Genomic DNA, 23,934 nt, shown 5'->3' with positions numbered 1-23,934 from the left:
GCTGTAGCCTAAAATCAATCCATCCATCCATCAACTAATTTGTCAAGTATTTCTTATTAATCTGATTTTATACATGTTATCATTTCCAGCATTTAAAAAATGAAACATTGTCACTGACATGGCAAACATGGGCCAGGTTGGCAGCACACCTGAAAACCATGTCTAGCAAGATAATGGCTGCAAGGAACATTCTCACTCTAACTTTGCAGTTTAAAGTTTCAGCATCCAAACTCAAGTGGTTGCATCAGCACATTTCCTTTCTGATATCAGCCTGCTCAGCTCTACCATGTCAGTGCAGTGAGTGTCGCTGTGCTGTGTTCAGGTCCCGGCCCGCTGTGGGATGATTGTGAGGGACTCGCTGAAGAAAGCTCTGATGATGCGAGGCCTCATTCCAGAGTGCTGTGCAGTGTACAGGATACAGGACGGGTATGTCTGTTTCTAACATTCTGTCCTACATGAAGAGGGCCACAATGCACTGTAGAGGAGACTAACCAATAATCCTATATCATGGTGCACAGAGGTGGAAAGAGTAACAGAATATTGTACTTTAAAGTATGTGTGTAAAAATATACTGGGAGGAATGTAAGAATAAGGTCATTTTAAGAGTATTCTTGTGTAAACATTTCTGTGTGACAATTGTAAAAGGGGAAGGGAGAGAGAAAACATGTTTTATGATATATGATGTTAGTACTGCAGTTGAGTTAAAAAAAAACATTTGCTATACGTGTCAATTTAATCAATGAAACTGTGACATTGTAGCTGCAGGATGTGCTGGTGTTCTGCTGGGCACCGTCACGGTTATGTTAACATAACTAGATGTGTTGATTGTTAAACAAACATCAGTGTAAGGTAGAGACAGTTCCCCTCACTCTCCACTTCCTGTTTCAGAGAGAAGAAGCCAATTGGCTGGGACACAGACATCTCCTGGCTGACAGGAGAAGAGTTACATGTAGAAGTGTTGGAGAATGTGCCGCTCACCACACACAACTTTGTGAGTACTATTAGACAGAATCTCACAAAATGACTCCAATAACAGATGCATCTGATGACTTGATACACTTATCATATTGTTCAGCCTTACTTGGTTCTGATTTTGTGTGTGTGTGTTTGACTGACAGGTGAGGAAGACCTTCTTCACACTGGCCTTCTGTGACTTCTGCAGAAAGCTGCTGTTCCAGGGTTTCCGCTGTCAGACCTGTGGTTACAAGTTCCACCAGCGCTGCAGCACAGAGGTTCCCCTCATGTGTGTCAATTATGACCAACTAGAGTAAGTGACACACAGGGTGCAAGAATGAAGAATTCATGATCTTGGATCGAGCTTGTTTATTTTTAAAGGAGCACTGTAAAGATTTTATACATTGGAGTGAAACTCATGGGTATGTAAGGATTTATCCCGGTGAAATGATTTGTGTTCTGCAGCTTGTTGCTAGTGTCCAAGTTCTTCGAGCATCAGCGATTCACACAGGAGGAGGTCTCCTCAGAGGGAACCACCCCCGTGTCTGAAGCCTGCCCGTCACTCCCCCCATCTGACTCCACTGGGTAAGTCCTCCAGCTTCTCGCTCCTCTGAGGGACAGAATACAAGAATAGGTGTAATTAAAAAGTCTTGTTTCTACTTGCTGACAATGGTTAACATCTCCCACAATGCAAAGAAAGAGTGTCATAACAGATAATAAATGCATGATCACTATTAAAGTGTTTTCAAACATATCCGTTTCCTTGTGTTGTACAGGAGTAAACAGTGGCGTTTTTTTTTTTTTTATAGAGTCTCTGTATGCAGGGCTGTGTTCAACCTGCTTATACAATGTGTAGCAAAATATTTCTTTTTTGAGTCAAACAATTCTTTCAATTTTCTAAAAAAAGTGATACTGATGCTTTTAAATGATACATTTACAACATTTCCTCCAAACCCTAGGTGTACCAGGTTCTTCTCCATCAGTGCTGTGTTCTCACTGCTCTTACCCCTATCCTTTTTGCATGCCTAGGAACAAGTGGAGAAGCCATCATCTGCTAATACAGTTCTATGAATTGTAGCTTTTTTTTTTTTTTTTTTTTAAAACACATGAAAAACATTGGACTCCTTGTGGTGTGTCACATTCAGTGTCATTGTGTGCCAGAAAACAGGGAACAGTGGCAGTCAGCAGATCATATACCTCATCAGACTGCATCCACAAGATGCTAAAACTTGTTTAAAGAAGTCTTAACCAATACCATTCTGAATTAGACCATTTTTTCCTAAGCTGGTGATTGACTCAGCTAAAGAATGAGACATCTTCGTCTTTGTTGAGATGTGCTCATGCGGAGTATTGATCTGATACTGAAATGGAGGCGAGTGACAATGTAACAGTGGTTACTTTTTTAATATCTTTTACTTCAGTGTCTCTTCAAACTCAGCCCAGACCGAACGACGGTCGAACTGCTTGAACAGAGACAGATGGAAAAGAACTAACAAGTGCTACATGCTTCCCCTCTGCTGGCTAGTACATGCAGCTGTGGCTGATGCTTGGCCTCCTGCCTTTCAAGGTGAAAACGGTCTGGCTGAGTCTAGATAACCAATAAGAGCGAGAAGGGCACTAGGCTTTGTCTCTCTCCCTCCATTCCACCTTCTGAGCAGAGACTCAGTCAGTCAGCCTGGAGGCTGGCTGTAGTATTATGTTTCGTTTTATGCCTATCGGATGGATTTGTTTTAGTTAGGTTTAGTTGCTTCTTTCTGTTCGGGTAGAGGGCTAATCTCCAGCCCTAACAGCTTTGGTGGGTTAGTCTGGAAGGCTTCCCATCAGTTTGTTTGATTGTTTTGGGCTTTTCCCCTTGTTTGGATGCTGTTCATTTAATAAATTCATCTTCTTTTAAACAGCAATTGGACCTGGTTGTTTGTGGTATACCTCTTTAGGTGTAACCTGCTGAAGGGGGTGGTAACACAAGCCAGCATCCCTAACTTCAGTCATAGCATCACACCTGACAAGGGGTGCAAATTTGTATGTCCTCCCAGGTGTTGTGTTTCCACCACAGCTGATCAGAGATGGTACTAATAACCTCCTGTGACTACTGCAGAGTCATCTGACCTGGATATGAATGCACATTGTACCCTTAAAAATTGAAGGCAAACACCAGATGTTGGTAGTACCAGTGTGAAAGGGATAGTGATGTATTTCTCCAGTGTTAAACAGCCCACTGTGGACGGTAAGGAGCCTGTTCGATTAACACAGTACATAGTAGCTGCTGTTTTGCTATCTGACTCTGGTATTTAAGCAAAGAGATTTACTGTGCATAAGTGAGTAGAAATGTCTCCTTCAAGTCCCAAAAAATCAGCTTTGACTAATTCTCACAAACGAATATAATCTTTTCAGGTCTATGTGCCACACCACTGTGTCCCCGTCCAAGTCCATACCCATCCCGCCCAGTTTCCGGGCCAATGAGGAGGACCACCGCAACCAGTTTGGCCAGCGGGACCGTTCGTCCTCCGCCCCCAATGTCCATATCAATACCATCGAACCCGTCAACATTGATGTGAGTCTGCTTTCACTATCATGTTTACCTTCACTGACAATGCAGGAAAACTCAGATACGGTTGAAACACATGTATGCCTTGGAATTCATGTGTGAAACAGTGAATCAGAATAATGTACATAACTGAAATTGTACAGATACAGACTGTCAGGACAACAGGCTTGTAGAGAACAGACAATAATCAGCACAGACAGAGACACAGACACAGAAAGGTCCACACACACACTCAAAATGTTCAAGCCTCAGCTGGTATCTGCACATAGCTGGCTAGGTAGTGTTAGCTGACCGGCTACATGGCAGGGACAGACTCAGGGAACAGAATCTGAATTCGGCTGTCTTGGTTTTAGCTCACAGATATGAAACCTTCTCAACATCCGATGAGAGCCCAGATCTGTTTCCTTCCTATGGGCCATATGGCCCTGAAATAAAGTCACGATATTTAAGTGCATCTCTGCCATAATGACAATCCTGATGATATGACAAATACTGAAAACTGTTTATGGTTTAGAATTCACAATAGTTGATGAGCTGTTCGCTGTGGTTTCTGGCTCTCGTCGTACTCATCAGGGGCCTCTGCCTGAGGTGGTGAAGTAACTTCAACACTTCTTGCATATTGTCATGGTTTGTTGTACTAGTGTTGTACTTGTGCTAAGGGACCAAGTCTCATGTTTGTTTAATCTGGTTAGTTTTGGTTTCACACTAAAATTATGCAAACTTACGAGCTTTACGTGACATATTCACATCCTGTCTTCATCATCTATCACCCCATTCTCACTATCTGATCAATGGCCAAAATCGCCCAAATCTCTGCTGGGAAGTAGATGCCAAATTAATAAATTCAGTGACAGCATATTGAATAGCCAAGGCTAATGTTGTGCAGCATATTTAGATATGTTATCAAGACAGCTTAAATATAAACTTGTATTACGCTAAAGTTTGGATTTGCCACCACCGATTAGACATATAGAGTGTTCAGTCATGTGAAGCATTCATTTTCTCTCACTGCACAAGCGCTTTATCCCAGCCAGCATGCTGCCAGTGAGTTATGTCAGAAAAATATATATCAACATGAGATTTTGCACTCACATTTTACTGGTAGTCTAGTAGACTCACAGAAGTTGAAATATACTCAACTCTTCAGTGCAAATCGTGGAGCAGCAATGCTCATAAATGCTGTTCTGCTCTGGTCAATTCTGCTCCTCCTCTGCTCGTTTCTAGTCACACATAGAGCTGATCTTGAAGTTAACCTCCTGAATTTATAACATATGGCTTTTATGTGTTCCTGCTCAAGCGGGACATTGCTTCTTGCAGGAATAACGTATAAAGGATCTTAGACTTGTGTGATGAACTATGGGGAGGGGTCTTGATATCACCGGTATGTTTGTGCCTGCATAATCATCAGCTCTGAGGAATAAATGCTGAAAAACAAAGTCACGGACAGCAGTGACACTATTTCTAATAGGTCAGGAGTGTGTTTCCTCTCTTCCTTATACTTTTTCGAGACAACCCAACTGGTTATAGGTGCCAACAGTCCTGACAGCACATGCATAGGTGAGGTGCCAGGCCATTTAAAGCACTGAGGCAGGCGCACCACGCACACCATCACGGCATATATAATATTTTACTACAGACAGGACTGCTCCCATATGTCAAAGCGACATTATAACGTCTTGTATTTTGTGCTAAAATCAGAACTAATAATGTTGTCACATTAGAAATAAACCGAACCGTGGTTCACTTTGATCCAGACCGAGACCACCTTGTTCAGTCGGGCCAGGGTTCAGCTGACTAGTGTGGACTGTGGTCTGGAGGAGGTTTTACACCTGTAAATTTGGTTAGTATCAAACTAGAAAGTCAAAATGTCTAGACCAAATGAGGTTGGTGTGAAACACCCTCATTACTTTCAGTATTGGTTCTGTAAACATGGATTCTCTTTGTAACTGTAGTTCCCAAGAGTGCTGGAACTGTACACTTTTGGATAAACTGCAATGTTGTTAATGGTGTTTGTGAAATGTGTTTATATTATTAATTTTCCTTCGTCCTTCCTTTCAGGACCTGATTCGAGATCATGGCTTACCGAGGTCAGATGGAGGTAAGGATCAAAGTAGAGACTTTTGCCTCATTCTGTGTTTTTTTTCCCACCATCCTGCGTCTGCGTGCTCTTGGTCTTTTGTGTGTGTGTGAAGTTCAGACCCGAGGAGTTGAGTCAGTTCTGTTTAGTTCTGCACCCCAGCAGTCACTGAGAGCAATAGGTGAGGACACATATTTCTTGAAATCTGTGGGTCAGGGTTTCCTGAAGAGCCAAGCTTCTACTTCAGCAGACCTCATTCTCTTGTTTCTTTCTTTGAGTAGTCTTATTACTTGGAGGAATATGTTGCTAAATCATTTGTGAGCTTCATCACATAAGTTTAGTGAAAATAAAATCATCAAGCTATTTGTAAGTCAGAGGCCTGTTGTGGTCTCATGAAACAAGTGTAGTGCAGAAACAGGGTATCAGCTGGTAGTTAAATGACTTGGGTGGAATAAATACAAATAAAGACACAAAAGAGAGCATCTTTTGACCATTAAACCTACTTACGTATCTACTCTCCACAATCATCAGCATCTCATGAGATTTTAGTTGGTTTTCTTACTAACCAACACTATTCATTTCTGATATATGCGCAAAATAGTTTTTACATTTCTGTTTCTATTTGAATTAAACGTAAAGGTAAAACTTGTCAATTTGTTTTTCCATTAGTACCACTGGTGCTTCTTACTGAAAGTGTTGGGAGCACCAGCACAAAATGTAGTTGTATCACTTAAAACAAATCCTTGATAATTGATGGACAGTGTCTAGAAATAACAATATCTGTTTTAATTTGAAGAAAAAAGTCACACAATGAAATAGTAATCATTTTCTATGACTTTTTAAAAGGAGGCTGTAGCATTGCCTAAAAACAGAGATTATGCAAACCATCAATTGATGACAAAAACCTCTATGCATAGCGTTTAAACGATGGTGTTTTCACCTCTCTAACTAGGATACAGGCTGAGAAGAGGACTTATGTATTATGTATTGATCTCCATTATTTGATTCCTTGTGATTTGGACAGTATGGAGGAAGTCTCCCAGTTTTGTGTCCCACTGAGTCAAAGTAACAGACATCAGGGTCAGCTGACCCTCTAGAGTTCATAAGGTCAATGCCATTATTGCTGTGTACAATGACACTTGTGGGCAATTTATATAACGGGATGTGTGATTTGATTAAATCTATTGATTATCAAATATATCTGACAACTAGAGAATACTCTAAAATAAGAAGGTTGGGCATAGTAGCCTTTAATTTTAACAGTTGAAATAAAAAAAAAAAAAGTTTTAACTGCTCTGGTGGCCACAGGGGCATATTTTCAAGTTGCACTGATGCTTCTCGTGATAAAATGTAGCGGCACAAAATGCAACTAAATGGTCACACTGTGGAGCCTTTGTATATCTGTGTATTTTTTACTTTGGATAGAGCCAGGTTAGCTTTGTCTGTTTGCAAACAGATGTGAGATTCATATTCATCTTATCGTCTCACTTCTGGGAAAAAAAGAAATAAATGTTGACAATGTATTTGTATATCCTAAAGTTAAATTTAGGAGTGTGTGAAGCCTGCAGATACCCTAACAAACAGAGCTAAACATGCTAATAATGAAGTGTGGTCGGAGAAGCTCCGAAGCATCCAGAAGCTCAGCTGTAGCCATGGACAGTAGTTAGTTAGAGGTTAGAGGGGCAGGGTGAGTAGCAGTGATGGTCTGTCTGTTTCTCTTTGCCCTGCAGCCCCCCCGACCCACCCCGCCCGCTGCTTGAGGAAGCACCGAACACGGACCTCAAGCCCCCTCCTATACTCCTACCCCAATGACATAGTGTTTGATTTTGAGCCCGAGCCTGTTTTCCGAGGTAGTTAGGCCTCTGTGTGTTGATGTGTCCTTCACCCCCCCACCACCTCCTCCACTCCCCACACACCAACCCCAGCCCTGTGTCACATCCACTGTGTATCCCCCTCTTTCACTCTCTCCCCCCTCTATGTCCACACATGCTCACTCTATCACACACCTGACTTACAGCTCACAGGTTACCCAGGGATCTCACAGCTATTCTGATCACTCACAACTCTTTATACGGTGGTGGTTTGATTCCTGTAATGCTCCTTTTGATCAAGCACTGTTAACTATAGTGAATTAGTAAGTAAGTTCATTATCTACGGTAGTGTGAAGTTACATACATACATATTTAGATTGCTGCTTGGTTTCAAAAGAGAACAGTGTGGTTTAAGATAAGATGTATCATTACTGATCCCCTGTAGGAGAAATTCACTTCAGCTATTTAAAGTGTAAGTTCATCAAAAACATATTCACGTACTGAATGTACTTTCTACCGATGAAATATTTCCAATTAAAACTCCAGAAGATGTGTTCCGTCAGCCACAGTTTTTTGATGTTATTTCAATTAAATTGCAATTCTTTTTGATATTTAGTAAATATATCAAAATAATCAAATCTGTAAAACAGAATTAAACTGCAGTCCTGTTTCGACACTCACTCCCCAACCAAAGCAAAAGTCACCCACTCTAATATTTAATTGGATTGCCTCTAGCTTTGATTATGGCACGCCTTCGCCGTGGCATTGTTTTGATTAGCTAATGCGATGTCACAACATTTATTTCCATCCAGAGTTGCACTCATTTTTCGCCAGGTTCTTGTATTGATGATGGGAGAGTCAGGTTGCTGGGTAAAGCCTTCTCCAGCACATCCCAAAGATTCTCAGGGGGGTTCAGGTCTGGACTCTGTGGTGGCCAATTCATGTGTGAAAATGATGCTCCCTGAACCACTCTTTCACAATTTGAGCCCTAAGAATCCTGGCATTGTCATCTTGGAATATGCCCGTGCCAACAGGGAAGAAAAAATCCATTGATGGAAACACCTGGTCATTCTGTATATTCAGCCAGCTGGCCTCATTTTTGGGCACCGAATGCTGCTGAATTAGACCTGACCAACTGAATCAACCCCAGATCACAGCACTGAACCCACAGACTTGTACAGTAGACAATAGGCATGATGGGTGCATCACTTCATCTGCCTCTTTTCTTCCCCATCACTCTGGAACAGGACTCATCAGACCACATATCCTTCTTCAGTTGCTTCAGACTCTAATCTTTATGCTCCTGAGAATTTTCCTCACTGATAAGGTTAAACAGCTGTTTAGTCCCAATCCCTTGAGTTCTCTTCGCATTGTGCTCTTACTTTCACGATTGAAAATATCCATGAGTTCTGCTGTTGATGTTTAATCATTTTAATTCACCAAACCTTTAAGTGATCTCCGATCACCATCATTCAAGATTTTTCCTGATCAGATTTCTTCCTTGAAGATGATGGTTCCCCACTATCCTTGCAGGTTTAAAAATGCCTTGGACAATTCTTAATCCAATTTTAGTAGTTTCATTAATCTCCAGGCCAATAATTTAACCCCCCTAAAACTAAGTTACATCCTTCCCACGACCACAGGATATATGTTCCTACATGGTTGAATAAGAAATGAGAAGCTACTGTAACAAAACTGTTATATTACTCTACACTAACAGTTTTAGAAAACATAAGTACTAATGTTGAAATTAAGATGCTGAAACTAGATGGCTGGTTGTAGATGATTCCCGAGGCATTGAAAAGGATATACTGCCTTCACTCATGGACGGTAGTGAGTCAGTGTTATCTTATAAACTGGAGCCAGGTAATCTGGGCGCATGGTAAGGCGCACAGTGGAAAAGGATTGTATTTAGACTCTTAATTGCAATGAGTGTGTTTTTCAGACCAATCCAAGTGTCATCTCCCATTTGTTTTAAAGAGCCAAGTGCACCTGGTAAATTGTAAATTACAATATACATTTAAGTACTATATTATATACATTTAAGTATATACATTTAAGTACTATATTTAAATAAGTACTCTCTATATATATATATATATATATATATATATATATATATATATATATATATATATATATATATATATATATATATATATATATATATATATATATATATATATATATATATATATATATATAAAAATAAATTGACTGTGCCAAGCCAGGCTTATTGGTCTTATTGTAAACTGATGGGTTCCTATTTGATCATCAATATAAAATCCTATAAGTAGTCAGTAACATTGGACTGAACCATTAATTGCCATCCAACCAAGCGCCCTCACTTCTCCTCTGCATGTGACCAAACACACACACCCAACTGATACAGATGCCTCAATCCCTGTCCTCGCCCAAATGTCCTCTTTCTTTTCTCTTCTTCTTTCTTTCAGTTTCTCTTTTTTTAAACCACTGTTTCTTACTCTTCTCACTTGTCCTCTCTTGTTTCCCTTCTTTTCATTCCCGACCCCCCTCCAGGCTCTACCACAGGGCTGTCAGCCACGCCTCCTGCCTCCTTACCTGGCTCTCTGACGAATGTTAAGGTTCCACAGAAGTCGCCATGCCAACAGAGGGAGCGCAAGTCTTCATCCTCATCTGAGGACCGCAATAAAATGGTGAGAGGCTGAGACAGATGATGCCATTTTTCTGAAGGTCATCATCTGTGGGTTTGACTGTGCTGATTGAATGTCCTGTGTAACAGAAAACCCTGGGGAGAAGGGACTCCAGTGACGACTGGGAAATCCCTGAGGGTCAGATCACTCTGGGTCAGAGGATAGGTTCTGGATCCTTTGGAACTGTCTTCAAGGGAAAATGGCATGGTAAGACCAATGCAGTATTCTTTCACACCCTCTAGGCATCAACTCATCAATTATATAAATTATTATGATAATTGTTTATTTAAATCAGCAAAGCTAGGTTAGACTCGGCTTGTTTTATTTGAACCAGCAGAGTTTTTTGACACTCAGTCTGTTATGTGTGTCCGGAGTCAAAATTCAGGACTCTGACCAGTTTGGCGACTTACAAATTGACAGGGGTCCAAGCCTGTCCCGCAGTGCCCACCTCTAACATTATTCAGCATGTGCAGCTTTCTCATTGGTGAAACGTGATGAGGTTTCCATGGATCCTTGAAAAGCATTTTGAATTATTATTTTAAATTTTAAGTTGTTTTGGTGTTTGTTTTTCATTTAAGGTTTAAAAAATTGTTAAATGTCCAGACAAAGCAATACACAGTGAAATTTAGAGGTATCTTTACATTTGAAACAGTTAAGTAGTTCCTCACATTCAGTAACACAGCCCTGTGCAGCACACTGTGTAACAATTTGTAGCAATTTACATGTATTAATCACTATTTTACTGGCCATATGTGAGTGCATTGTAACATTATTTAAAAAATGAGACCTTACCAGTCTCTCTCAGTTGTCTACCCATGCCTTCGGAAGATTTGTTTTAGTTAGTTTAGTTAAATGCTGCAGGAACGTGGATTTCTTTGTGAAGGACAGACTTCCTGCATCAGTCCAAAGGATTTGACTTCATTCACGTTCTCTAATTCTCTCAGTCCCTCTCTATGCTTCGCTAACTGAAAGTAACAGTAGCCTAACCTAACATAAACTAAAGACCAGCTTTCAGCACAATGCACAACTTCCACAGAACCTCTTGACACATTTATTTGACTGCCATGTCTCCTCTCAGGTGATGTGGCAGTGAAGATGTTGAACGTCACTGCTCCTACACCACAACAGCTTCAGGCCTTCAAAAATGAAGTGGGAGTCCTCAGGTAATGTCTGTCGCCTACTCTAATTAAGGCAAAATATGTACTTCATCTTTTAGAATGCGTTACAAATTATCATTTTTCTTAAGAAAACTGCTGCAGTCCTGTAGTTTTATCTACCATTGTGTGTTTGCACAAGGAAAACGCGTCATGTGAACATCCTGCTGTTCATGGGCTACACCACTAAGCCTCAGCTGGCCATTGTGACCCAGTGGTGCGAAGGCTCCAGTCTGTACCACCACTTGCACATCATTGAGACCAAGTTTGAAATGATCAAGCTGATTGACATCGCCCGTCAGACTGCTCAGGGCATGGAGTGAGTCCCACAAATACAAAAGCAGTCAGACTTCATCATATGTGTTTCTGGCTGAATAACTTTTACGCATTTCCTCCGCAGTTACCTACACGCCAAATCAATCATCCACAGAGATCTGAAGAGCAACAGTATCCTTTTGCAACACTCGACCTGATGATGTCAAAATATATATACTATAATTTATTCAATTTTAGTTTTTTTGTCATGTTCACACTAATTTAAACTATAACTAACTAACTCTCTCCATGCTAAAAGTAAAATGCGACTCTGCGGTTTGCTGTCTGCATTTTGCATTATGTGTATGATGGATCTAAAACAATAATTTTCAGAAATATTGCAATTTCTTGTAATTATTGAATACTGAATTGGCTCTCGTATGAGATTACACTACCAGCAGTGGCTCCCAGGTCATTTGAGATGAGACCCTTGGCTTCAAAGCAGGAGAAGTGTTTCCTTGACTGCATTCCTTCCAGATATTTTCCTCCACGAGGATCTGACAGTGAAGATTGGTGATTTTGGTCTGGCTACAGTCAAGTCTCGCTGGAGTGGCTCTCACCAGTTCGAACAGCTGTCTGGTTCTATACTATGGATGGTCAGTGTTCATCTCCTGCCAGTGATACCTCAATAAGTTTTCATTTGACCAGTTTTGCATTTCCTGTTTCCTGAACAAATACTCATTATTTACAAATGAATGTGAAATAGGTGTGAACTACAAGTGTGTAGTTGTCTGACAGTGTAACCTGTTCTCTTTCAGGCACCAGAGGTGATCCGGCTGCAGGACAAGAATCCCTACAGCTTCCAGTCAGATGTGTATGCCTTCGGCATCGTGCTGTACGAGCTCATGTCAGGAGCGCTTCCCTATTCCAACATCAACAACAGAGACCAGGTAAGAGGGCTCAATATGTCTCACATGCTGTAGTAACATGAACAATATTCAATCATTTAGATTGAAATTATTCTGATTAGAGATTCCAATTCAACTGTTTACATGGCCGCCAAATATAGTGATCCCATCAGATGTGTTCACATGAAGTAACCAAGGATGACCAATATTTAGAACTTAACTACATTTTCAGTAAAAATAAACATCTAGAATGACGGGTCATCCAAAGTACAATTTACTCGCCTAGTGTACTTAAATTCAAATTATAGATACTTTACTGGAGTATTCTAATTTTCTGTTACTTTATACTTCCATTCCACTACATGTACTACATTTGAAACTTCAGTTATTGGTTGAAAGGATATTACCTCTGAGACACATAACAAATGAAATAGTATTGTTACCACAGTCAAAGAATGACGAAGCTTCAGAAAAAAATAGTGCATTTTAAAAGTGTTTATTTTGTCAGCAGTTGAACCCAAAAAAGGTGATACAGATATTTGGGAAAAAAGTGAGTATCTGCACTGCCAGGCCAAAACGAACTGAATATCCCTAGTTTACATGTCCCACAGCAATTCATCAAAACTTTTTTGAGCATGTGCGAAGTGGTTCCATCGCATGTGAGGTGTCAAGCACTAATACAATTTTGGAGATGGACCCAGTTTTTGTCCTGAGGGAGAATACTTGCTTTTCTAGTCTGTTGGAGTCTAGCTTTGTTCATCTCTTCAAACACTTGTGTGAAAGGCTTGTTTACTTATATTTTAGTTTTTCTTGTTCTTGATCTTGATCTTAAAACATAGGAAAACCAACAGAGTTGTATCAGCCCCAAACCAGGTCTGTCCCTCCAGGAACTAACATCAACCCTCTAACCCCAAACCCATAGTGAGAATTGGATTAAATAGTTACTATTTCCCCATTGGAACAGATTATCAAAAGTTTACACTCGTCAGGATCTGATTTAAAAATTCATTCAGATTGGGCCAGATTGGATCAGTCCCTTCAGACTGAGGTAGTTACATGAGGCATTTGTATTCTGACTTGGCTATTATTCAGATTTTTTGTGTGGTATTGGGGTCCTTGTAAGTGCAGCTATAGACACCTTATTTCAATAATTGAATTCAAACTTAAATACCGTTTGTTTTTTTTGTTTTTTTTTGTAGCAGTTAGAATCCAACTCTATAGGTCTGTGGCTATACACGTACCATCCCCCTTCACACATGGTTAACTAATGAAATGTGCCGTGTAAACCAAAATAACCCCAGCGAGCAGAAAAATAGGAACCCTGGCCCTGTAGGTCACGTCGTTCTCTTTGCATGTGTGGCCACATAAACAGCTGCATGCAACAGCAACCTCAGGGTTCACCAGATAAATAGGTCCTCTACCCACCCAGTGCATTTTCTCTTTGAATTTGTGTTTGAGTGGATCTATTATGCATTGTCATAAAGGTCAAACATCCGTTAACTTAAGTTATATTTATTAATGTGAAAAAAAAGAAATTGGTTTATTAATTTACTTTCTGAGAGAGAGCTCTTCAGGTGGATATCAATAGCATGTACAGCCGGGTTGAATCATCTTCTTCCAGTTAGTGACTCAACTATGGGATACGACCATCTTTGTGTGTTGTGAGGTTTGAAAGGTTGTCTTAAGAAAAGGTTTTAGAGAAGATACTCTTGTTGACTGATAGGGGCCTGTTAATCTACAACATGGGTGTTTCTTTTAGTCGGTTTTCCTTTTCAGCTATTTCAACACTGAATAAAATTGGTCTTTGATGCAATGTATGTGGTGAACTTCAAATTATTAAACAGGGTACACGAGCTAAACAAGAGCCAATAGTGTAAGTACATATCTCTGCCGGGCTAAATACATAAGATCAGCTTTGAAGGACCCCACAGAGGCACTGCAGAGCTACAGGCTACTGATGGACTATACTTTATCTGCCTCCAACTCCTCCAGTATTATTGCGATTTAATTTATCTAAAATACCTCTTGTCCTTCTCTCCTTGTTTTATATGTAAAGGACTTGTTCCTGTAATTAGCTTTAACACAATCCCAGAGTCAGTATATCCCATAGTGAGACATGAAACAAACGGTAAGAGAGAGAGCTTTAGATTATTTGCATAACCCTTCAATACTATGTTCTGGTTGTCTAGAGAGGAAGGGAGGGACAACCACAGAAAGAGATGGCAGATTTATTCAGTTACTTCAGGAAAAAGGTGTCCATCAGTTGAACTTTGCTACTTGTCTTGCGTTCTCCTGTCAAAAAGATTATCGACTGAATTTAGGACCAGGAAGCCATTGGGACTGTCATCATCTGAAAACGATAAACACAAGCCAATCAAAGGCAGATTAGGGTTTGTCTTGGAAGAAAAACAGTGTGATCCATAACAATGCATACAAACTACACTGCTGCGTTCACCGCTGTAACACTGATGTAAACTTCATTCTCACCATCACACACACGCAAACACTCTCTTCTCTCTCTCTGTCGGCAGACACACTTGCAAACTCTATGTGTGTAAACTCTGCATGGAGTTATTTCTGGAAGGAGTTCGCTACTTGTATAGCACCTGTTACCTGCACTTAGGCCTAGCAGACTGTTGGCGTTGACAGACAGAAACAGTGATTATGTGTGTGTGTTAAGTCTCTGTCAGAGGAAATGGAGTGTGAGAAACAACGCAAGTATCTGTATGCTGATAGTGCTGAAAATGTTCTGAATACTACAACAGTCTGTTTGTCCCTGCAGCCACATATTACAATGACACATCTTTTCCCATAGATCATATTCATGGTGGGTCGAGGTTACCTGTCCCCTGACCTCAGCAAAGTGCGCAGCAACTGTCCGAAGGCCATGAAGAGACTGATGGCTGACTGTCTGAAGAAGAAGAGAGAGGAGCGACCACTCTTCCCTCAGGTGAGACAAATCAATGCTAATACTATTTATATATCATTTGGAGACAATATGTGCATGTTATTTTTTGACTTGCCCCAACAGTACAACACATTCATACACCAATCATCTGCACTTACTCTCTTTATAACCCAAATAATGTTTGCTTTTAGTAATTTTACTTCCTTCTTTCATTTGGTGTTGAGCTACTGTCCATGAAACATAACAGTTATTCCACAGAGGTTAAGCATTCAAACCTGACAGGGAAGGAAGGATTGATTGATTGATTGATTGATTATTATGTGGATACACTTTTATTTGAAGGTTTTAAGAATAGTAGAAACACTGGTATTAAAATCAGTCAGAGATGATTGAGGACTCTGTATTTGTTACCACAGAATGTGATGTGGGCTGTAGAGACAGGTGTGATCTTTTGAGGGGTTTGGATTTGCCAAGTTTGATTTATTTTCTTTATATCTGCTTTGTGTGAATTTTACATAGCCTTTTTATTTGGTCATTACCTTACATCTTGTAATCAATAGAGAATAGATTGGCTTTTTCCACCAGATGGCCTCAGAGGCTGAAGGCAGCAGTGACTCACCAGTGACATGCTCCAGAGCACGCAGCATTGTTAATGGTTTGGTTTTGTTGTGTTAATGTGTGACTGGTAACCATACTGAGTTTGACTGGTGGTCCTGTGGCTGTACTGTGTGTTTTGTTAGATCTTAGCGTCCATCGAGCTGTTGGCTCGCTCATTACCCAAAATCCACCGCAGCGCCTCAGAGCCTTCATTAAACCGAGCCGGCTTTCAGACGGAGGATTTCAGTTTGTACGCCTGCGCCTCACCCAAAACCCCTATCCAGGCCGGTGGCTATGGTGAGCTCATTCACACACACACACTCGGCAGTAGTTGCCTCATTACACGAAAATATGTCTTTGTATGAAAGGTATAAACATAAACACACACACAACATTTGCCACAGTTAGTACTGTAAGTATTGGTTCCAGAGCATCACATTTAAAGAGGTTTCTACTTTTTCTGTTTAATAAACATGAATTGTTTTATTTCTGTGTCTTAAATTGAGTATTACTGTCTCATGGTTGTTTCGATGCCTGTCTACCCGCTTTTCGCAATAGATGGTAAATAAAAACAAAAGGACAAAAGATATTTCCTGTAGTTTTAGTGATTAAAATGATGATTATTTTCACCACAACTCCAATGAAATTTCTGATACCTTGTTTTGTAGCTTTCGCAATCATTTAGGTCCTCATAATCCAAAATAAATATAACAAAAAGCTGAAAGTATAAATAGGCCAGTCAGGTTTATATGTTCTCCTGATTAATAAACTGTGGTAAAATAATATAAATAAAATCACAAAAGTTATTAAAGCGATAGCTCAGATTTTTTCATGCTGATTGTCCGAGGTAATTATCTATAGTAAGTGTATTATATACAGAAAATGGTGTTTGGCATGCCCTCAAGCTAGCAATGTACCGGTCAACACTGCGACAGCAACAAATACGTTAAAGTGAAAAAAGCCCTTCCAAAAAAAACTGAATACCACTGGAAGAGTACTTTATATTCTGAATGTTTCATCTGCTTCACCTCACTGGTACATTAAAGAAATGTAGTTTCCACTGAGGTACCCCTCTCTCGAAAAAGTTCCTCATCCATAAGCTCTTGTTCATAGCTTGTATCCACAGTGAACGGCATTAAGCCATTGCTATCCTAATCCCCCATTTTCATTTTATTGTACTTTTCCATAAACTTCTAAAACTCGGACCCGGTCAGCCGGTCTGCAACTAAATAGACTGCAAGGCACATGTAGGATTACAAAGTTCTATGGTTGAGAAACGTATAGTGCCAAAGGAAAGCAGTGTCTGCAGTGGAGGGAGTAAGTCACACATGCGCAAATTGCAAGCAAGTCCTAACCTTCAAGTAGCAAACAGGTGCCAAATTACTGTGGAGAGACTCAAGCAAATCAAGTAAAGTCATTGTTCAGGTCAAACAATTAACAAGTCAAGACAGTTTTCCCATTTTTATTCCGTATCCTTTAAAAGTTAAGTTTTCTTTTCAGTGTAACTCAAGCTGTTGCAGTCTGCCTACAAGCTGTAAATCTTACTTATAATTGACATTTTGTGCCAACCAAGAACAAGCCTGATGAAACATATCTTAGCACTGTGAACACTAGATATATCTGTCCTACACTGTATTCATATCCAACAATTTATTTTGTGTATAATGTTCACTAAAGGCATCACACGCTACTTCAACACTGTATATTTACACTTATACCTTCAGCTGCCAGCTGAACCGCTGCATGCACTGTGTATACAGTACAGTGTACAGTACAAACGAGAAGTGCAAAGCTCTCTTTGTGGGTTTTGTTGTGATGGATGAAGCTGTTAATCACTAGCTGGGATTGACTATTGACCTGCAGGATTGAGCGATATACCAAATGTCTCCCTCTGCAGCAAAATATACCACCCTGTTAAATAACAAATATTAATTAGGAACATTTGAAATAGATATGTAGTTAGTATAATAGCATAATATATTGAGTGCAGCTTGTCTGTCACTGGTTCCCTTTTCCCTCAATTTGAGAGGGCTAGCCAAGTAAAAAATAACACAGTATTAAAGTAAAATACAGTCAGAGCCTACGTACCGTGTTACTGTCATTGAGTCATGCAACTCTTGTCCCCGATCTCTGCCTGTTTGAGGGACAGCCAATGTGCTAACAAAACATAATAAATATAGCCAACACTCAAACTGATTTTGAATTTTTTTAGGTGAACCTTTTGTTCACGTGGCTAAATTACGTTTCCTGCTCACTCTGCAACAGCAGGACATTGCTAGCTCTCTGCACCATTACTCCTGCTGCATCTCTGGACCAATGCCATCCACCTTCTACCGTACTGTAATACACAAATTGTCTGTAATAGACAATTGTTGGTGTTAGCATTTAAGTTTTTGTATTTAACTTGTTCCAACAGATCAATTACTGCCAAATAACTTTACAGTACAGTCGTGTCATCTCCTCCATATGGAATGGCATTACTGATGTGTGTGTGTGTGTGTGTGTGTGTGTGTGTCTTAAAACACGTAAAGACATTTCTGCCGGTTGGGTCGATGAAAGATTTGAAACTAAAAGTCCTCTCTCACCACTTGACCAATTGTTTTGATTGGTTAAGTTCAACCATGATGAAAAACAGCTCAACCTGATAATTGACCACTGCAGCTGCTACAAGTCTGTGTATTACTGTTGACATAACTAATTTTATGCATATCTGTATTATTTTTCAGGGGAGTTTTCGGCATTTAAGTAAGTGCTGCTGATCCCACCAGTCCATCACTTGTCACTTCTCAAAAGTCTCGTGTCCATGCGGTGGATTCATTCATTACTGAAAAAACAAATAGTCTCAAAGAATGTGCTTTTTTCTTCGTCTGTCAACCTGAAGAAGGCAGCCTCATTGGAGTCCTTCTGACAAAAAGCTATCCAGCAGGCAACCAACCACAGTGACAGACAAAACTGAATTAGGGAAATATAGAAAATTAAAAAATAAATGTGAATGACACATAAGGAATTAAAAAAAAAAACAACATAGAACAACAACATGAAGATATACATACCAAAAGAGTTTGAGGAGGAGACCACAAACTCAGGTTGACTTGCCTGCTGGAGGGAAAAGATGAAGGCTAAATGAAGGAGAGACAGAGGTAAAACGTCAAGAGAAGTCGAGGCTTTGGGCACCACTTGTCCCTTCATTTCCTGTGCTGGTGAGGAGGGAGGCTGGGCAACCGGCCAGGCCGCTGAACTTCACTTTGAGCAATGGCAGAGTGGGGCCTGTGGAAGAAAGGGAGGTCTCCCAACTGGTTAGCCTGTCCCTGAGAGGTCACACAGCAGGATTGGATCCCGAAGGAAGATGACTTGAAAGACAGATCTATTTTTCTTTTTCTTTGTTTCTCATGTTTTAGATTTTAGCCAGCCATCGCTAGGAATGCTGAGCGTTTTTGTCATTTGTTCTTTTGCAGCACAGGCCTTTGCTTTTTTGTCTTTTTGGGCTTAATGCTGACCAAATACTGCAAAATACTGTATTTTGCCCTTGTGTTTGCACCTAACAAATTCAATAGCCAGGATGAAATGGCAACAGCTTTTAATCCACTGAAAGATTATGCTCTACCACTTCAAAAATTTCAGGAAAAGCAGGAAAAGCAGTTCTTTCTTTAGATTTCCTGCACTGTTCCGCCAACAACAGGAGCTATTCTCTGTGACGAAAAAAGCAAATTTGTTTGCCGATGGAAGCTACACAAGATCGGTTTCATACTCCATTTAAAAGGTCTGGTCATAGCCAACAACTGAGGTATATATTGATTAAGTGAGCTTTAGAGATGTTGGAAAGATTTTGGTCCCAAGACACTCACACCTTTTCAAAGGAGTGCATGTCTGTGTGAAAGCAGCAGAAACGGTTCTATCCATAGAAGACGGGTAGAAAAGCCTGGAGCCTGATATGTTCTGCTGACCACAGGAGTTGTTCATAGGGAGGAAAATTGCAGATTTGTTTGGAGGGTTTGGGGTTTCTTATCCTGTCAAAAGAGCCTGGTAAAAGACAAGCTGCTGCCCAGCATTTACGCTGAGCTAAGGAGTGTGTACAGTACTTGTGGCTTGTAGCTTCCAAGTTGTTACACCGCATCTTTGCAACAAAGCTTATCCAAGTGCATGTCGCCTGTTTATTTTTTTATTTTTTGTTATTATCATGTGGCTTTCATATTGCACTCAGCTTATAATAGGACCTTACTTGTTGCAGCTGCTGACTTGCGGGCTGCAGTGTTACCTGCTGAAAGGACTGGAAATCCTCCGGTTCTGAGTTCTGTTAGTCTTGAAAATGTTCTTTCAATCACACCTTTTATTTTCTCTACACACATGCACCTGTACTTTTTTTTTCATTCCAGTGTGTTAAGGGTTGTAGGTGTTATTACAGGTTTTTTTTTTTTATTTTATTTTATTGTCTATGTTTGCCTTTTTCTGTACAGGCAGGCCTGCAGATATTAACTTATTTATGTGATTTTTTTTGTTTTGTTTTGTTTTATGGATTTCTTTTCAGAACCGCTTTATTTGAAGGTATCAGTCTTTCTTTTGATGCATAGTCGTTTTGATCATTGTGACTCGTGTACTTGCACTTTGTAGAGATGGATGGAAGCAAATGAGCGACTTGCCTTTTTTATTGAAGAATAAATCATGACATACAGAGCTGATGACCCAAAATTCAATTTCCAATGCATGAGTCATCTGCATGGGCCAAACTGTGAATATTTTGCTGGGAAGGCTCAGTTGTTGTCTAAGGACTGTCTTTGACGAAGCCTCCAGCACCCGAGTATGTCGCCATACCTACAGTGATGAGCTGAGCAAACAAGAATGCTGGCCTCAGAATGGTTGTTGTGGAGGTAGAGCACACAGCTGAACACTGACAGGCTGGTTCTTCGCATTCATTGAGAATCATGTACGCCTTTCCTTTATTAACTAACCTCCAGGCACCCCCTCACAGCAAGATAATTATATATTTTGTTGCCTATCTTTTATCAAACATTCTATGTAAGGAAATGCACTTTTTTTTTCTTCTTACCCATCAGTCCCATATTTGTGTGTCCAGGACAGAGAGAGACCTGCAAAAAGCTCAAAGTTCTAAAGCAGGGGGGAACTGTTAGCCCTGACCAATCATGGTGACTAGTCATCATGGTTGTAGGTCACCACTCCCTGCAATTTGGACATTTCAGTCATTGTGCAAAGCTCTTAAACTGTGTTATAAGAAACATGTTGAATACATAAAGTAAGATCAAATCTTCTGAGGCCACTAGATAAAAACTTCCGTGGAATACTATATTTTCATTACAAATTGTAAAATCAGCTTAAAAGATTGTCACTGAATTTCAGAAAGTCTTTGTATCTGCTCTTTTTGCTTTAATCACAGCATGGACTCCACCAATGTATCTAAAATCTGCTGACTCATGTTATTCCAGCATGATTTGACAGTGTGCCATAAAGCCTCTTGTGGTGTCGCAGAGTGCTTGCCTTTCTCAGTTTTCAAGTTCCCCCATACATGTTTGATGGGGTTGTGGTCAGTCGGCACTATGTGGTCTTCAAGTAGCTCTTACAAAGTTTTGAATTGTATTACATTTACAACAATGGGAGAATTTTGACTAGTGGTCTCAGCCATCTTGACCCTACTGTATACAAACTGTTAAATCTTTGTAGCAACTTAGAGCATAAGAACAACTGTTAGGTGGGTTCACACTGACAGCCATGCTTTTACTCCTCTGAGTCAGTAGTAAGTAAGCAAGAATCCATCTTTGAATGAGTATTGTTTGTAAGGAATTTTCTGTTACTTTTCACTCATCTGGCTTTTTCCCCTCCTTAAAATGGCTAAAAAGATGGCCGTGCATCCAGTGAGTTGTTTTTTTTAACATTCTTCTTGTAACATTTTTCCCATAACAAATTTTATGAGCTGTTCCGTGATCACCTGTAATCTCTCTAGCCCTGGGTCAGGGCGAATTTGTTAACCTAGCTCCATCAAAACTGAAAAAAAAAAAACCCTCAGACAGCTCCAAAATACTAGATCAAAAGTGTTTCTGGACTGGATGCACAAACATTTATTCCATGTTAACATCACTTTACCCAGGTGAAGACTGCAGGCAAAAACAGGTCCCAGTGTGATTAATATTTGAAGAGTTACAACTCTCTAAGAAGCCTGGCATCTACTGGTGAAAGCAAGGTACATAAAGTCCATCTGCTAATGGGTGGTTTATGGTGATGTCATTCTGTAGGTACAGTGCACTTCATTTGGCCTTGTATTGTGCAACATGTTGCATATTAGGGAGCGTGGCACAATGTTTATTACAACTTGGGTCTCACTTTGGTAGTTTTAGTCACATACCTGTTAATATAGTCACAGTAGTCTGGTAACATTGTAGGGCTATCACTTTTTATTTTGAATGTCCTGTACCATATAAAATTCAAAGGTAAGTACAAAGTTCAGAAAACTTACTGTCCATCTGGCCTTTGGTAATATAGGATACTGTTTTCTTCGATAGGTTAATTTAAGAGAAAATTAGCGAGCTACAGTCACACTCCAGACAAACAGCACAGAGATGCAAAAAAGAAACTTGACTAACTTATTAGGCAGGGGGTTACTTAAAGTTATTTGGAGGAACACTAATATACCCGGAGTGTCTATTGTAAATAGCTATTGGACATTACTTCGCCAAACACCAGACAGAGTTTTGCAAGTACCCTAGTAATAAAAATGGAGTAGTTAGCAGTAAAAAGACCAACATTTTGCTCAGGAGTTGATGAAGGCCAAAACCAAACAAGAGAAGGCTGAATATTCAACTTTACTTTGATCTGGAGACCAGACCCAAAACTTCCAATAACTACTTACCTTGTTATCTGTTCAGTTGATAGTTGTTTTCTAACAGGTTACCTTGCTGAAAATTGCTTGGTGACAGCATGATATCTATGCTGGTCCATGTGTTTTTTGTTTTGTTTTGTTTTGTTTTTTTAGGGGGGGGGTTGGTTTTTTTTTAAAATTTTTTTATCAGCAGTGTAACTACTACAGATTAGCCTGTATTACGGGAATTAACGTAGCTTTCAACCTGCAGTAACCACGTGGTTAGCATTTAGGGCAACTGACCCAAGTTGTCAACACAACATTGAAATATCATCACTTTTTAAGTTAATATAGCAAACTTGCTAGTATATTTATCAATGTATATTAGTTTGTCAAAAAAAAAAATGCGATCAATTAAATAATAGCTTACAACATGTGCCTTCTTATGTGTCAAATGCTGTGGACTACTTGTTGAGCACAAACTGGTGTTTGTTGGCTTTTCACAGGCACTCTCACATAAATGGCTGATATCACCTGACACTTGAGACCAGCCAATAGCAAACAGTGTGTGCTTGAGTACGTGGTTTCACCTGTAGATTTTAAGGGAATGAGAGCTCTGCAGAGTTTGTTTTTTTACTATTCCGCTATCACCTGTCCATTACCACTTGACTCCCACATAATTGGCAGGTTAGGGTTATAATGTTAGATGGTGACAATGTAGGCCTTATATTAAATAAAACATATCGCCCAGTCATGTAACCCCTCTGATGTTACCACAGATTCACAAAACAACTGAGGAAACCTGAGCTGACTTTTTTAGTGATGTTTTTTGAAAGAGATTTGAACTTGTTTGGTTTGTGAAGGAGACTAGTCACTAGAGAAATGAAGTTATTGGCGTTACAAAATTCTTAAGTTTGAAGCTAATAAAGATGCTTCATCATTAGTGCAAAATACTGGCAGAGTCAGAGTTCTGACTCTGTGTCACCATGATGACACAGCTAGACAGACAGGACAATGAACACGAGTAAACGGGAAAGTGAAATGCAACAAACTTTGTGCTGAAGAAACAAGCCATGAATGTTGCAGTTTAACACAATCACTGGAATAAATGGTGGCAATTTACATTTCTGCAAACCACAATATGCTGAAACGTAATGTGTACTTTTATTTAAGTTTTGAAGTTTATATTATGACAAGCTGTGCTTATGGTCTGGTTAGGTTTAGTTACAAAAACCTCTTGGTTTGGCT

The 23,934-nt window shown here is 39.9% G+C and overlaps 1 protein-coding gene across 3 annotated transcripts in view; it reads left to right on the top strand.

The window, feature by feature from the left end:
• The window catches only part of braf (B-Raf proto-oncogene, serine/threonine kinase), a 28,375-nt gene extending 7,822 nt beyond the window's left edge, over positions 1-20,553 (top strand). For 2 of the 3 annotated variants that reach the window (XM_037122526.1, XM_037122528.1), the window contains exons 5-21: positions 323-426; positions 889-991; positions 1,119-1,267; positions 1,420-1,539; positions 3,346-3,505; positions 5,558-5,597; positions 7,307-7,426; positions 9,926-10,062; positions 10,149-10,266; positions 11,138-11,222; positions 11,356-11,532; positions 11,614-11,660; positions 12,006-12,124; positions 12,287-12,418; positions 15,192-15,326; positions 16,025-16,178; positions 18,608-20,553. In XM_037122526.1, coding sequence (XP_036978421.1) covers positions 323-426; positions 889-991; positions 1,119-1,267; positions 1,420-1,539; positions 3,346-3,505; positions 5,558-5,597; positions 7,307-7,426; positions 9,926-10,062; positions 10,149-10,266; positions 11,138-11,222; positions 11,356-11,532; positions 11,614-11,660; positions 12,006-12,124; positions 12,287-12,418; positions 15,192-15,326; positions 16,025-16,178; positions 18,608-18,630 — 1,923 coding nt within the window. In that variant the 3' untranslated portion in view covers positions 18,631-20,553. The remainder of the gene's footprint in view (positions 1-322; positions 427-888; positions 992-1,118; positions 1,268-1,419; positions 1,540-3,345; positions 3,506-5,557; positions 5,598-7,306; positions 7,427-9,925; positions 10,063-10,148; positions 10,267-11,137; positions 11,223-11,355; positions 11,533-11,613; positions 11,661-12,005; positions 12,125-12,286; positions 12,419-15,191; positions 15,327-16,024; positions 16,179-18,607) is intronic. The other variant, XM_037122527.1, reaches the window with a different exon arrangement.
• The last annotated feature ends 3,381 nt before the right edge of the window (positions 20,554-23,934 follow it).

This window comes from Acanthopagrus latus, chromosome 14 (assembly GCF_904848185.1).
Source record: "Acanthopagrus latus isolate v.2019 chromosome 14, fAcaLat1.1, whole genome shotgun sequence".
In the NCBI taxonomy this organism is placed as follows: domain Eukaryota; kingdom Metazoa; phylum Chordata; class Actinopteri; order Spariformes; family Sparidae; genus Acanthopagrus; species Acanthopagrus latus.
Note: the sequence above shows the minus strand (reverse complement) of the source record. Positions and strands in the feature narration are given on the sequence as shown.